At 38.9% G+C, this 15,347-nt stretch overlaps 1 protein-coding gene across 1 annotated transcript in view; it reads right to left on the bottom strand.

The window, feature by feature from the left end:
- The window catches only part of ca16b (carbonic anhydrase XVI b), a 139,849-nt gene that overhangs the window by 39,762 nt on the left and 84,740 nt on the right, over window positions 1–15,347 (bottom strand). The window contains exons 5-8 of the mRNA XM_042507475.2: window positions 9,882–9,977; window positions 5,771–5,837; window positions 2,995–3,152; window positions 1,677–1,869 (exon numbers count right to left, since the gene is read on the bottom strand). Of these exons, the coding sequence (XP_042363409.2) occupies window positions 1,677–1,869; window positions 2,995–3,152; window positions 5,771–5,837; window positions 9,882–9,977 (514 nt within the window). The remainder of the gene's footprint in view (window positions 1–1,676; window positions 1,870–2,994; window positions 3,153–5,770; window positions 5,838–9,881; window positions 9,978–15,347) is intronic.

The raw sequence follows: 15,347 nt of genomic DNA, 5'->3' as shown, positions 1-15,347 counted from the left end.
ACGAGAGAGACACAAAGAGAAAACGAGCAAGAGAGAGGGAAGGAGGGAAAAAAAGGAGCGACACTGGTCCACAATCATTCTGCCTACTGACATAATGCCACAAAAGCAATTTCACAACTTAATTTGTATGGGTCTATTTTAGCTGTGCCACATATTAATGATGATTGCTGATCGGCCTTGTGAGAGTGCTCCAACTTCATCACAAGCATTCCCAATCAATTCTCCCCGCCAGACACCAACAACACCACTTTAAGGCGCAGCAGCCTTTCTCATTAGTCTCCATAGTTCCTGTACTGTTCTGTTAAAGCGAGCGCCGCAAGATGCACGCATAAAAGAGAGCCGAACAAAAATACTCTAATCAAGCCCTGCATGAGGTCTGTGCTCTGTATTAATATGTTCTTTGATACAAGAATGACTTGTGACAATGAGAAAATGACATGTGCACCATTCTGTCAGACGAGGCTTTCTCCAAAAATCTCCTGAATTTTGAATGATTACCTATTCATGTGGTGATTTTAACTGCAGCAAAATTGGCTCTGTAAGTAATTCTTACACTACAAAAAAAGAAAAAGAAATACCTTCCATGGTCCTTTTATATTTACTGACCTACTGATATGAGCTGAGTCCATGAAAGGGTCTCAGCCAAATGAGCTTCCTGAATTTTGGTCCCAGAATGCTATCAGAGATCTCAATAATAATTTTCACTGCAGCCTCTAAATTTCTGAACAGAAATAAATAGTGCTGACAAACCAAGAAGTCTTTGTGGGTGAAAAAGAAAAAATCTGAATAATATAATTGATAATATGTTGTCAAAACTTACATATCATGGATAAAGCAAATATATAGGGGACTGAGAACATAAACAATATTTGAAACAATTCACGTAATACAGCCCAGGTAATACCAATACTAACCCTGTGCAATCTGGACACGCAAAGGTCCTGTAAAAATACTAATGGTATTTACATACAAATACTGCAAATTTGAGAACATGTCATTTTTATATTTTTATGGAGGCATCATTGGACATTATTTGGATCAAACTTCTTAGTAGTGATATTAAGACAAGAATTCACAATTTTTATGAAATAAAAAAGGATGAATATTCTCTGTTGTTAATATCATATTTACTATTATTCCATCATATATTTGATGAAAGCATGATTTTTTTCACCATTTCTGAGATGTCTTCAAAGTGCTATAATTGTAAATGGTACAATACACACATGGAAATGATACTCTCACTGGTAATGCTTCTAATTCCATGGTCACAAATTGAAATGTGTTGGCAAGATAACATATAACAAGCATTATAACAGTAAGTGATTTGTAATTAGATTTTTTCTTTCTAGGTTACCAATGCCATGAACTTCCACCTCAACCATCTGGTCGAGGCATACAGTTAAAAAAATACGGAGTCTGTTCAAATAAATTAACATGAATTTTTTAATTATCGACCCAAGGGAATACAAATGCACATATTTTCTGTTTATTGTTTCTTAGTGAGGACTTTAAAGCGAAGATGTAATAATAACCCAAAAACTGACTACTGTAGGTAATTTAGGTAGCATTAACAAGAACTAATAAAATAGCAGGTAATGAATGTAAATAAAGGAGATCATTGGGTTGGACCAAAAGCGGGGTTAGTGTGACATTGTGCAGAAAACAAAGCTTACCTCTTGAAGCTTCAGTGCTGTGAGGGCTTCCCTGGACTTCGGTTAAGTCTTTCTGCCATGCGTCTTTTACAGCAGACTTAAAGATTTTCCTATTGTCCAGGTCTTGCAGGGGCCGGAAGTTGTTCCTCAGGTACTCTACAGACTTGACGTGGTCCTGTTGCTCTGTTGTAAAGATGGAGTAAAAGGCCTCCAGCTAGACGGAAAGAAACACAAAATAGCTATTGAAGCAAAGTTAAAGAGCTTTTGTTACTGTGTGTGTGAGAGTGTGTGTTGAATATATAATATATCATGCTGAACTGCATTTGTAGCTACTTGCCAGCAGCTGAGTGTTCACAACTGAAGCAGAGTATTTGCAAGAAGCATTCACACCACAGGACCCAGCAGGCACGGACCTCAATCATCATCCTGGCTACCTACCGGGCTGTAACTTTTCAATGGGGCAAATTTGCGGCCATTGATTGCCATGAATGATCTCCTGCCGCGTGCTGTAATGACTACACATTACAGATACTGTGGAATCAATGTGTCCTATGCGTGCTTGGAGAAATGAATTACAGGTTCATAAAAGACTATCTGTGAGCGTCACAAACATTGCAGGGGTGGTCAATATTCTTGCAGTAGAAGTCATTTCTGAACAAAAGATTTGTCCTCCCGCATGTTGATAGAAATTCCACTGAGCCCTGCAAATTTCTACCGCACACAACGCTCTGGAGGATATGCAGCTGGGTAACCCGAGAATTGTATGTATAAAAGATGCAGCGAGGGACTGCGTATGGGATCAGCAAAAAGCACGGGGCATGATTTGGCATACATTTTCTCTCAAAATCACAAACAGTTGGAGCTGAGCTGCTCTAAAGCACCTAGGTGAGTGCTGTAAAATGCTACGTTTTGCATTCAACTTTTGTGAAACATCTACTGCAATAATTTAAATTAATGAAAATTTAATGAACATTTCTGCACTTGAAGAACTTTAACAGCGTGATAACCTGCGTCCGTGTGCAGCAGTATTCTGTTTAAGACCCTATGGCCACTGTCTCAGGCCAACAGCATGATATATGAGTAAAAGTTATATCGCACTATCATTCAAATTCCAGTAATTGGCTCCCCCTTCCTGCTTACTCATCCACTATATAGGCAGTTATGGTTTCATATGCAGAGGAGTTGGAGAGGAACGAAAGGGGAAAAAAAAGATAGAAGAGAGGTAGATGAAGGGAAAAATTGCTTGCTGGACAGCAAGTGATTCACTGTGTGCACATGGAGAATACAGCTGTTTGGACGTGTGTGTGTGTGTGTGTGTGTGTGTGTGGACTTGACGCACCTGTGAGTGGGACAAATACACAGGCCTGGAGAAGATGATCCACTCCACCACCTTGATGCAGGGCGGTGTGGTCAGAGAGCCGGTGTATCGGTAATAACTGTCCACAGACGATGGCAGCAGATCCCTCAGGATGAACGACCTGAGGTTCGTCTCCTTTTCTGGAGTAGAACATGGGATCAAAACGTGTCAGTGTAAAGACACGAAGGGCACTATAAATACTGCGAAACATGATATTCACTCTTTAATGCTTTGCTACAAACCCTGCATATCTACGGTTACATTTACACCAACATTAGCATGGTTGTTTCATTCAGTTCTCCCTGTGACATTTTAACTGCCTTACTGAAACCTCCACTAGTGGAACGATGGTGACAGCAGTTAAAAGCCTCACCGCTTGTTATCGCTCTGGCCGGATCTCTGTACTCAGAGATCTCTCTTTGGTCCTCCTTAGAAAGGGGCAAGGGGAGGGGAGTCAGATAAAATGGCCTGCTCTGACAGCCGATCTGTAGCTGGGTGGTAGCCGGCTCTGTTACGTGTTACATCTGTCACATGGGGCACAGGGATTAGGACAGATCCAAACGATTACTGGATCTGCTCTATCCTCTGTGATCAGAACCAGGCAAGGCCGCGTTAAAAAAACAAAAAACAAAACAACAAACTGGAGGATCCCTTTATCTCCTGCAAATATGCTGTGTGTGTTTTTTTTTTCCCTGAATTATGACGTGAAACACCCAAATACAGCTGAGTTTATGTCAAATCCAATCTCTCACAGCTCATGAAGTTATCTAAAAAAAGCAGAGGCTTGGGGTGATAGGACTGATAGGACTACTGAGGCACTGGAAGCTTCGCCCCCATGCCTCATCTGTACTCAAAGTCAAATTCAGTATTCACAGCCTTTCTTCTCCCTGTCTTCAGACAGTGTACGTGCCCTATCGCTCATGGGCCGCCGAGATGCTGATGGATGGATGACTGTGGGATAACGAGCAAGCGGAAAACCAACCACCCTAACGGGGGAGGAGGCGAGGAGCATTTAGCAGCCAGCAGGAAGAGAGTCCAAAAACCACCACACCCACACAAGCTCTCTGTCAGCTGAGAGATGAGAGATACTGTGGTCTTAGCACGAACATCTGTGCAGCTGCACAGCACAGAGTTCAGACACTTTTCCAGCACAATGCAGTACAACCAACATGATTTGGCAACCTGCCTTCATTAAGGCTATATAGAAGAGAAAGAGCGGAGCCTAAATACCTCTGTGAAATAAAAACCACAAGTGAAACAGCCTCCCAGCTGATAATGGACCAATAAGAAAACAGGCCAATTCATTTCCTGCAATTACCTCAATGGAATTTTCGGTGTAGAAATTTCACTGAACAAAGCGACCCATTTTCTGATTCTGGGACCATTTCACGCACTTTTTAGGGATCTCTTGTGGTCTCTGAGTGAGCTTTTTTTCCACTCACATGTTTGTCTTTTCCTGCTCATTCTGACAGTTGTTTAGGCCTCTAAAGAAGTGTTTCACTGCTAAGAGATGCCCTGCATAGATATCCTAAAACAAGGATATCTATGCAGTAGAAAGACGGAAACTGGTGCTACGTGACCAGAGAAAACAGAGAAAAAGGACACTTTAGTTCAAGAGGTAGAAAAACTACAACTTCCAGAATGCATTGTGGCATACCAGATGAATAAATGCTGTGAAACATTTCTCAGTCCACTTTCAGTCAGACTAACATGTTTACATGTATTTTAAAAGTCCAGTTTTAGTCGGACTAACACAATAATTTTCCCACAACGTACCAGAACACAACCTTAAAAAATCCACCTCCAGAAAATACAGCGGGTGAAATCATTATGAGAAACGACCTAATGAAGCTAAGCACTAGTCCTGTGAAATTACCATGGCTAAGGCACAATTACTCCATTCTTCCATATATCCTCATCCATATACATGTCCTTGTCAGTGTATGATTCTGCTCACATAAAGACCGTCAGCGGCAGGTTGTAAAACAAGCCATACGTGTCTGTGTAAACAAAACTGCTGTGTCCCCAGATGCAGTACAGGATTACACAGTCATGTAAAAACATCTGCTTATGGTCGGCATAAGTCATGCATACAGTGCAGGCAACGCAGCAGCAATAATTTCAGACAGAATGCAATGAAGACAGCACAAAGCATTAACAGTTTAAAATGTGGACATGAGCCTTTGCAGGAGCCTTGGTCCACAATGTAAACTCATGTCTGTGTGAGTCAGAGCAAAAGAGTGTTGTCTAATTGAGGCTCAGATGTAATTAATAGCTCTTTCTCTGTGAGTGAAGCTCCTCGGAGGTCTCCTACTGTGGAGCTGCACTAGCAGTGGTGTCTTGCCTCCTTTTGAAGTTAAACTCTGCTCATATCTTGTGTTTAGACTCTAATTTGGGGGTTTTAAATATGAGGACCAATGCTTAAGCAGCTTTGTTCTATGAAGATAGGGAGGAGCACAATGGCTGCACCGCCGCAACAAATTTAGTTCGAAGATCAACCAAAACATCAACAACAGCAATGTCAGAGTGATCTAATAAATGGATAATTGCTTTTGGGATATTCACCGTGATCTTAATTCCATCAGTAATGTTTCATGTGGAGGAGATTTTGGCAAAATAAATCAGTGGACAGTAAACAAATGATTTGGAGAAACAAAGAATAACAATTACATATCTACACAGACACATGCACACACCACACGCAAAACAGAACACTGTCACGCAGAGTTTGTAAGAGGGTTACTTTCCGATTACTTACCATGATGCACTACTCCTCTCAATCCCTGGATGATGGGGTCCACAGCTGGATTGTCTTTTTGCCCCAGCTGCAGGAAATTTCCAGAGACAGCGGATTACTAAAGGGATTACAAGACTATAATAATAATCTAACATAATGACTAAAGGCGATCAATATGAGCAAAATACAGAGGGTGCATGCAATGAGGGCAACATCTCTACAATACAGTATAATCTAGCAGAATCTAATTCCATCTATCATTATCGCCAGGGCTGCCATGTTCAATTTTTGGGTGGGGGGATTTGAAAGGTTTACGTCACAGATGAGTCGATTTTGTAGTCTGGTCATTTTTGAGGCTGATTTTTCTGATGTCAGGCTAGATCATTGTATTGTACCACTAACTGTTCTGCCTTTCTCCCAGAATAAAACATCTTACCTTACTGAATGAAGACTGAATATCTTCAGAAAAAACGGGAACTGTTTCAGACCTCCCACCTAATTAAGCTGATTGGACTTTAAATTTATGGGCTTCTGGTTTGTGTAAATTAGGACAAATGTTTGGTGATAAAGACATGATGGTCTACCCTATTCAATTTTATTTAGATTCCTCCAGGTGATAAGTTACGTCATTGATGTTTTAAAAAGAGATCTATTTAAGATATAAATCCACTGATGCGGTGAAAAAAGAAATTTCAGCAAGGATGGTAATAATAATATAAGCTAACCATCAACCACCATTTCAATGTAAAAAATAAGCCGGAAAATAAACTTTGATACAATATATCCCAGCTGATTTGTAACAAATGTTCAGAAAATATACATAAAACAACCATCTCATAATATTTGAGGGAATATACTACGAAGATTGTAGTACGATACTTTTAGTTCGTTTTGGTTTTTCGCCAGATAAAAACCCATTAAGCCGACTATTTGGGAAATTACCAGAAGAGATAAAAATGAAAGATTCACACTTGATCCTAGTTATAATGGCAGCAATATTTAAACAAATTACAAGGAGCTGATTTAAAAATAATAACTTGATTAATTTGAAATGAAAGGATGATGCGAATGAAATATTTTTATATCAAATGGAAAAAATAACCATGCTTTCATGGTATCGGACACCATGTCCTATGTTGAAAAATGTACCACCTGACTTGAATTTATCAATTATTAGTAATAATAATAATATAGGTAATATATTAAATCTTACTAGTATTACCTATATAAGCATATAATTATTCATATTAGTTATCTAAATTATTTTATCTGTCTTGGGGTTTTCTTTTTTTCTGCATTATTTTAACTTCCTGTTTTTTTATGACATGTTATGTATTATTTACATTTCATTGATTTGTAAATCCAGTATCACTATGTCACATAATGTCTTAATATGTAAATATATAAAAAATAATAATAATAATAAAAAAGACTTCTGAAACATTATTAAATATTATATATGCTAAGATGGGTACGGACAGTATACTGTATTGGACATGATAAATGTTTTAAGCAGTAAAACAATGTTTTTATTACCAATTTTAATTACCAAATTTGGGTATTTAAATACCCAATGGGTCCATAAAACAGATCCATGTCTCTCTCTCCTCTGGGACATGCACCAAGTTATGAATACTGTATACATTTTTAAAAAATATATGTAATAATTTTAAAATCAGATCCAACTGGATCTTAGAGCAAACTATGGGTCCATTAAGGTTCATGTCCATCATTTTGGACCTGTGAAGACCTCTGCTTTGTATCCGTCTTTAGCTGGTGGTATCCAGTAGCTGCATGGATCCATTAGCCCGTAAGCTTTGCTGTCTCCAGAGGACGAACACCACTGCTGATTCCCTCCTTATCTATTAGGCCTACTGCTAATTCTTTGAAATTACTTAAGACTATATGTTGTTCAGCCCCACATTCTTGTATTCCCAATGTCCTACTTAATAAGCAAGACTGGACAAAACAGTGTTGGGATGCGGGGACCAATCTCCCCTTGCTCAACAATAATTCAGGTCAGTCATAGGAGAATAATTGTGTGGAACTGAATGCTGAATGTGGATAATATGCACACCTTAGAGGCCACTAATAGGCCTTTGGGGAGCACAGGAACAACTCTGCTCATTGATTAGAAATGGTAAATCTGAGCCAATGTGTGTGTGTCCGCTTAAAAACTCTCACATTGTAAACTGCTACTCAGCGGATTGTGTATGGTGGTGCTAATTGCAGTAAGCAATAGGGCTGTCAGGACCCAGTGGAGGCATTTAGGTCCTCGTACACACACGTTTATCAGAGTCTGACAGTAGACCTACATTACGAACACCTGTGTCCCCATTCCAGCCTCGCTCCTCCTGATAGCTGACCCTTGCCTATATACTATTAAGCTCAAAGTTAGCCCGCATTGATCGCCTGCCATCAATCGCAGAGATAGCGCTAATAGAAATTAAGAGTGTAACACATGCTGCTGGTGTATGCTTTTTCACGGTTCATAAATCTCTGAGATGTTTTTACTGTTAACAGAAATTAGGACCATTCTTGTCCATTAAGAGCTTATGTGCTCAGACCTTCAGGGGACAATTTGTAGTATCTCGGTAAACAATCTGCAATGTGCCACAGAAAACAGAGAAAATAATCAGCTGCTAGGTGGAGAGAAACTCTTCTATCACAATACAGGGGCCAAAGATCATTGCTTATAAATATTTATCATTTTCTGACCCCAAAAACTTATTAACATCTTCATCCTTTTCATAATTTGACTAATACAATTACAACAACCCCCTCAAGCCAAGAGTCCTTTCTTCATCCTGTTTGACTTAGTATAATTCCTACTTCCGTCTCATGTCTACCAGTTTGTTTTTATCCGTCTTGGTTTTGTAATCTTCTTCAAACAGTATATACATTGAGTTGTTTTACATTATAAGCCTATGAAAAAATATACTACTGTAGCAAAAACTAAATGGATAGCTATTACAAAGGTTTTCTTTAAGAGTGGTGTAACTTTTCTGAGAAAACTAACTGGCAGATAGATGCATCCTAAAGCATGAGCACAGCATTTTTAACAAGAGACTGCAGCCATGCAAGTGGCTCTATGAGGCTGCACTCAGGCACAGCTGTGCTTTGAGCTAAATGCTAACGTCAGCATGCTAACAATGACAACGGGCCTCATTCACCAATATCTTTCTCAGCTTTTCTTAAATGTGTTCTTAAAGGAGGTCTCTAAGAAAAGTCTGGACATGTTGTTAAACTGCATAATTGTTCTTGTGTGTTCCTATAATGAGGAATCCCATCGTCCTTGTAGTTGAAAGCGCATACCAGTTGATCCTGATAAGCAAAAACACCCCACAAATCCCCATAAATGGCCTTAGGACTGAAGAGCCATGTGCACACACATAAACTGAAGTAGAAGAACAAGGAAAAGAAAAGCAGAGAGAATTTAAGTCAAGAATGGTCAAACAAAAGTCTATAGAGGGTGGACTCCAAATGTAAAAAAAACCAAAAAAAACTATAATAATAATAACTGATGTAAATTGAAGTGGTAGTGAAGTGTTTATCTTCCAAAACACTTTAAAGCTTTTTAAATTCATTAAAATAGATATTAAAATATTGTAAATGAAAAAAAAAACCATTATAATTTGAATTGATGAAATCCCTACCTAAATACCAATTATTTTGTCCAAAGAGTAAGAGTGATACTTTGTGTGCAGGGTAAAAAGAAAACATCCCAAATAAGAAAACATTAATGATTGTTTGAATCTTTGTTAAAACTACATTAAGATGGTCTTAAGAAGAAAGATCTTCTTATAAAATAGTTGGTGAATTAAGCCCAAATGCTAACATGCTGATATTAAGCAGATAGACATTTTAACATATTCAATTCATGATCTGATGGGAATATTATTAGTTTTGCAGTTTTTTGTGATGAAAGTGGTGAAAATCCACCATCAAGGCATGCGTGTACCACTTTTATGATAATCCATCCAATAATTGTTGAGATATTTTACTCTGAACAGATGTGGTAGACAGACAAATGGATGGACCATGTTTATGTTCAAGCCCACTCTAGGTAGAAATGCACTTGTGCAGTCTCTGTTTTCTTTGGATTACATCTGTCTTGACCCTTGGACCTTACCTCAAAGAAGACCGCCATGGCAGCGATGATGCGTCTTTCCTTGATGGCAGCGCTGAGGCTGTCAAAGTCATCTGAATTGTAAAGGTAGATCTGCATCTGGGATGGGAAACAGAGCATAAACAGCTTGAGGAGTGGACAAGGAGAACCAACAGTCCTGTCATCAATCACTTGGACACACTGCTGAGGAGCTGATGAAAAGCTGTTTTGAGGGGCATAAAAGAGGGTGTATTTATCACTCCCATAAATCTCCCATAATCTGTGTCATTCCTTTTTGTGTTCTGCCACTCCTGGGGAGATGCTGGAGAAATACAGCATCCCATTCCTCAGGGTGACCGTCCTCATGGAGACAAGTCGGGAGCTATAAGAGGAAGAGCTGCAGGAGTGTGCTCTTTACCTGTTGTGAGATCTAACAGAATGGCATACTTCTAATCATTGCGTCCAATTACCCCAAATCACCCACAATATCACTTGTAATTTCACAACAAAGCTTATGTGAATACAATGTGAGAACCATTGTACACTGAATGCATCATATACCTGTCACGGCTCTGCTTTCTGATAAAAAAAAGAGTCTCATTCCTTTCATTTCAAAGCAGACATATTACGGTAGTGCTGATCAAAATCAGCAAATGATTCTAAAAGTAGCAATTGGAGCTGCCCATCATCTCGCTGTCTCGATCCTCTTTAAAATGAAAAACCCTTTCATGTCACTGAACCAAGTTAATTGGCAATAAAAAAAGGTTCTAGATGTTGATTTAATTAAAGGGTAAGCTTGCCTTTTTTCTGCGTTCAAAGAGAAATTATGGAGGAAAAAAAACCCAGCCACAACTGGCTGTGCTGAAAAACAGATGCGAAAAGTCTTAATAAATGGGCGCATAAATAAGGATAAATCCATTAATGTGTACCAAAGGCCTAAACCAGGTACAAAAAGACTCAATCCAGATAATTTAAGGTAATCAGTTTACTTCAGAGTTCCTTTAACTGCAGCCTTTAATGGAACTAATTTGTTGTGTGAGAACTCAGCAAGAAAGAGCTTCAGCCATTCATCACCCTTCAGATGTTATTAACTACATTACCCATTTAAGCTGCCCCCCCCCAGGCTTCATTTACTCACTGACACTGGCTCACGTGACCTGCTCTTATTAACCGCACGCTGGATAACACGATATTCAATTGTCAAACACTTTCAGAGCAGCCAATAAAAATAAATGTTGCCGAAAGCGATTTGAATCACTTGATTGCACGCTTCGTTTCACTGGGTGTTTGTGAGCGCTGGCACAAAAAGCCCCCTCTTTGTGAAACTTAAATTATGTCCACAGATATCACTGCAATGTTGCTGATTTTAAGCAGGACATACAGGTGGTCTGACCAATCTTTAAGCGCTCTTAAGACATTCAGACATGTTTGTTTTTGTCAAGACAAAATTAACCATACTGTTAGACAGAAAAATATGTAAAGACAAATCTACAAATTGTGAGTACCAATAACCAAGAGCAGCTGGTGGGAGACCAGAGGTACCAGGTGGAAACTGAAAGACAAACAGAAACATTTGAGCTTTATAATTCACCTCCAGTTTTCTCCGTAGAGCAGACGGCCCACACTGTCCACATCTCCAGAGCCCATCTTTAGTCTAAATTCAGTTTATAAGCCCTCAATATATTTTTTTCAAGACAAAGTGAGTACAAACAGAAGCGCTGAAAGCTGCTCTGCATTCCCAAGTTCCATTTTAGCACAAACAGGTGAAAAACAAAGTCATGTTTGGCATGATTTCCCAAGACAGCGAGATATTGAGGCAAGACAAGCTACACGAAATAAGTTTGTGTGCAGAGAGATCTTAGATTTATCACAGCGGCACAAATTTATTCTCACTTCCTCACTTTATGCTTTACAGCTGTGCTACTGCTGCATTTTGTTGTTAACAGGTAAATGTGTCTTTTTTAACACAGCATGATTTTCTCAGAACTGTCTACCTTATTTATGCACCTACTAAGTGCTACAGCATTAATTTTCAGGAACAATTAAGTATCACAAAATTCCTTCTGTAAGTGTTACTGATCTAATACATGAAACTTTGTCGTTCACGTGACAGATTCATAACACAGAACGTCACAGAGAGTGAAAAAGGATAGCATAAGAGAATAGGACGAGAGTGAACATTTTTGTGTCTCAAATTGGATACTTCTGTAGTGCCTCGCACTGAGAAGTATGGCAAAATGCACTACACTGTGTGCACTAAGATTGTGCACTCATAACTAGGGCTGTACCCGACTCAAAATCATGCCAGTCGAATTGGATTTGAGTTGTTTATCTCCTGTTATACAGCTCATTATAAGAACTTTTCTCTATGTTGATCATGTGTTATCTTTGCAAGTCGGACACCATAAACACACATCATTCTTTTATCCTTTTATCCTTCGGAGGCCGTGAGAGCTCAATGCAACTCAACACATGTAAATAGAAAAGATATGATTGTATGACTCAGATATTGATGTATTTGTTATACACCTAGCCTTAGTCCCTCTAGCCAACCAATTCATAGTTCACTTATTTTCTAGCACCACTGGTGGGTTCTTGGGTTCAGTAAATCCATGCAGCACGAACCACAGCAGTTGCTTGTTCAGGCATGTTCATCAGTTTTTAGTTCCATCACATTTATGTGTTTGGTAGTGTTTCCTATGTTTTCGCTATTTAGTATATGCTTTGAGCTCTCAGGGTCGCTATATCCATCCCCATTAGTCTTGAGTGCAGCTATGCTTTCAGTGCTGCCGGAGCTTTTCTCTTTCTGAAATGTACCACACCGTACACCCACCCCAACACTTCATACTGTGCGTACCCTTCCGAGGTGTGATTTGTAATCCATGTATAATTAATCTAACCTTGGTGACACCCTAATATATTATTAGAAAAGATCTCCTTATGGTACCCTGAGGCAGAAAAAAAAATCCACTGTTTCATTTTTCATTGTGCTGTTTGAGCGAACAGGTGGTCCATCTATCGATCTCCCCACTACACTCGCATGAGAAAGACCATGGTTAGATTAATGTCAAGCTCAGAAGCCACAGGCCGAGCAGCCGTGGTTGCTGTTTTTTTGTTTGTTTCTTTATATGACCATGTTACAAAGGCAGAGCAGCTCTATAATACAGCTCACTGAATTTGTCTTTCCACCCCCACACAAATATAGTGTGAACTATATTTGTGTGTTTTTTTCAAGCTTATGGGCAGGTGGGATAAACACTTTTAAGGGTTTTTACCCCACTTTAAGTGTAAATGCTTTATGCAGCGTGCTATAAGTGACTCAGGGCAGACTGTGACTCATTTGAAGTGGGGAGATAATTAGACAGCAGATTGGAAAACAGTCTCTGTTTAGCAGAGACAAATAAGCCCTGGAGCTCAACCTCCAAGGTCATGCTTCTCAACTATCCAAGAACAAAACATATACACAACAAAACAAAAGCTAACCTCTGCTGTAAGAGATCACTGGGTATGTCAAACACAAACATTTATGAACGTGGATTTTGGCTGTGCACGTCGTGTCGGCTGTAATATAATCTCAAATACATCAAACTCTGTCAAGGCATAAATATGAAATATGAAAATGCCACATCTTGCAAGGAAGCAGTTCAATGGCCAAAGGCGAGATCCTGCATAATCAGTTCCCCTTCAACCATTCATCATTCGATAACACTCTTTCACCTTCTGATTCAGTGAGTGAAATAATGCATCATGTTTGATACATGCAGGCTGACTTATTGATAAAGAGAATAATATTATTTTTTGAAAAAAAGCAGACCTCCCACTCTTTGCCGTTTCTGCACGCAGTATGTAGTTGACAGGAAACATATTTGCTGATATGTGTAGGGAATATTCCTTTTTATACTTCCTGTAGACAAGACTACTGCATTTCCCATGAGGGTATGACTGTTAGATTGCCATGAATAGCTGTCTTTTGTTCGCCTTATTTTTTTCTAATGTGGTCTTTCTATTCTTAAGATTATTTTTTTGGCTCTTTTATTTGCCTTTATTAAATGGGATAGCTGGAGATATGCAGGAAAGGGGAAAGTGAGAGAGCGGACAACATGCAGCCCCAAATCAGGACTCAGCCTTCAGTACATGGGGTGCACACTCTACCAGGTGAAGGACGCCACCTAATGTGGTCATTTTCTTTGAACATTTCTCCATGGTATTACTTACGAAAGCCTTATCCCATGCTGTACTCTGTGTCAAGTCAATCCTACCAAGGCTGCGTGCTCTCCACATACATGCTGGCAGAATACATTTTACAAAAAGAGGGTCACCCATCCTTTGAGTTATGAAAAATACATCAGAGCTCCTTTGCATCCAACGGGCAGAGCTTCATTCATGGTTGCTGCTGTACACTTTGCTGCATTAATTTTAAATCTGTGTATTTGTTGCCAGTTTACAGGCACCACGCGGAGGCACAAATACTCTAAAGCAACCTTTTCTGACAGATGTAGCCCATTATCTGGACCAATACTCATGTTTGTTTCATTCCTCTCTTCCTGAATGTGTTCTGTTAAACTGATTTTAATCTGATGCTTAAATAACACTTTTAATTTAAAAACATGGAAATAACTATTATATGTTTTCCTGCTGTACAGGGCACAGTATTTGTCAATATGTAGACTTGGTCCCTTTTTCTTTTTGTTTTGTGAGTAGGTTTAGACAAGGTCTGCATTTCTACTGCATCACGTATCCATTCATTTTAGGTATCTTTTTGAACTTTTCTACTCCCTTGTCAACTAGTTTTCAATCAGGGTTCCCACATGTTTTACCAATTAATTTCCAACACTTAAGCCACGGGCACAGCCCTAGATTTTGAATTAGTATTGCAAGGACCATACGTATGTCATGTAATGTTTGACATGCTTCGGGATTTTGATGAACATATTTTAAATGATAGCAAAAACAATGTATACTCAAAAACATTCTGTCAATTCCAAACCATTTCAAGGCCTTGAAAGGGTTTCTTCAATTTTATAACTTTTACAGCACTATCATTATTCAGTTTTCTGCACTCTCAATTGCAGCACGAGGTATCAAATTGTTACAGCTGATTCAGGTTGGCTGGATGTTTTTCCTGTGCAGCTGAACCAATTTGTAATCTCATTTATGTGTTTATTTTTCCTTAAATACGCAAATGTGTGGACATATTTTTTCCAAGTCACTATTTCTGTTTTTATTCTTTTTTAACGTAGCTATGTCAAAATCTTCTCATGTAGCCTCTGGAAGGCGTCATTATGTTTCTTTTATTTCTATTTTTTTTATTTTTCATAAGTAGAATATCATCCTCTTAAATCCTTTGACAAGAAGCTCAATGCAAAAACCTTGGCCTTACACACAAAGACATGTTAAGCTACAATTCTATATTTTACATCTAGAACTGATGTATCTGGAGGGCATAATTTTCTTTGTCTAGTTCAGCTTTTTTCTAACGGCAGCCTAAAT

The sequence above is a fragment of the Plectropomus leopardus genome, chromosome 2, assembly GCF_026936395.1.
Source record: "Plectropomus leopardus strain MGB_pleo_1.0 chromosome 2, ASM2693639v1, whole genome shotgun sequence".
In the NCBI taxonomy this organism is placed as follows: domain Eukaryota; kingdom Metazoa; phylum Chordata; class Actinopteri; order Perciformes; family Serranidae; genus Plectropomus; species Plectropomus leopardus.
This window is presented reverse-complemented; position numbering and strand designations above follow the sequence as displayed.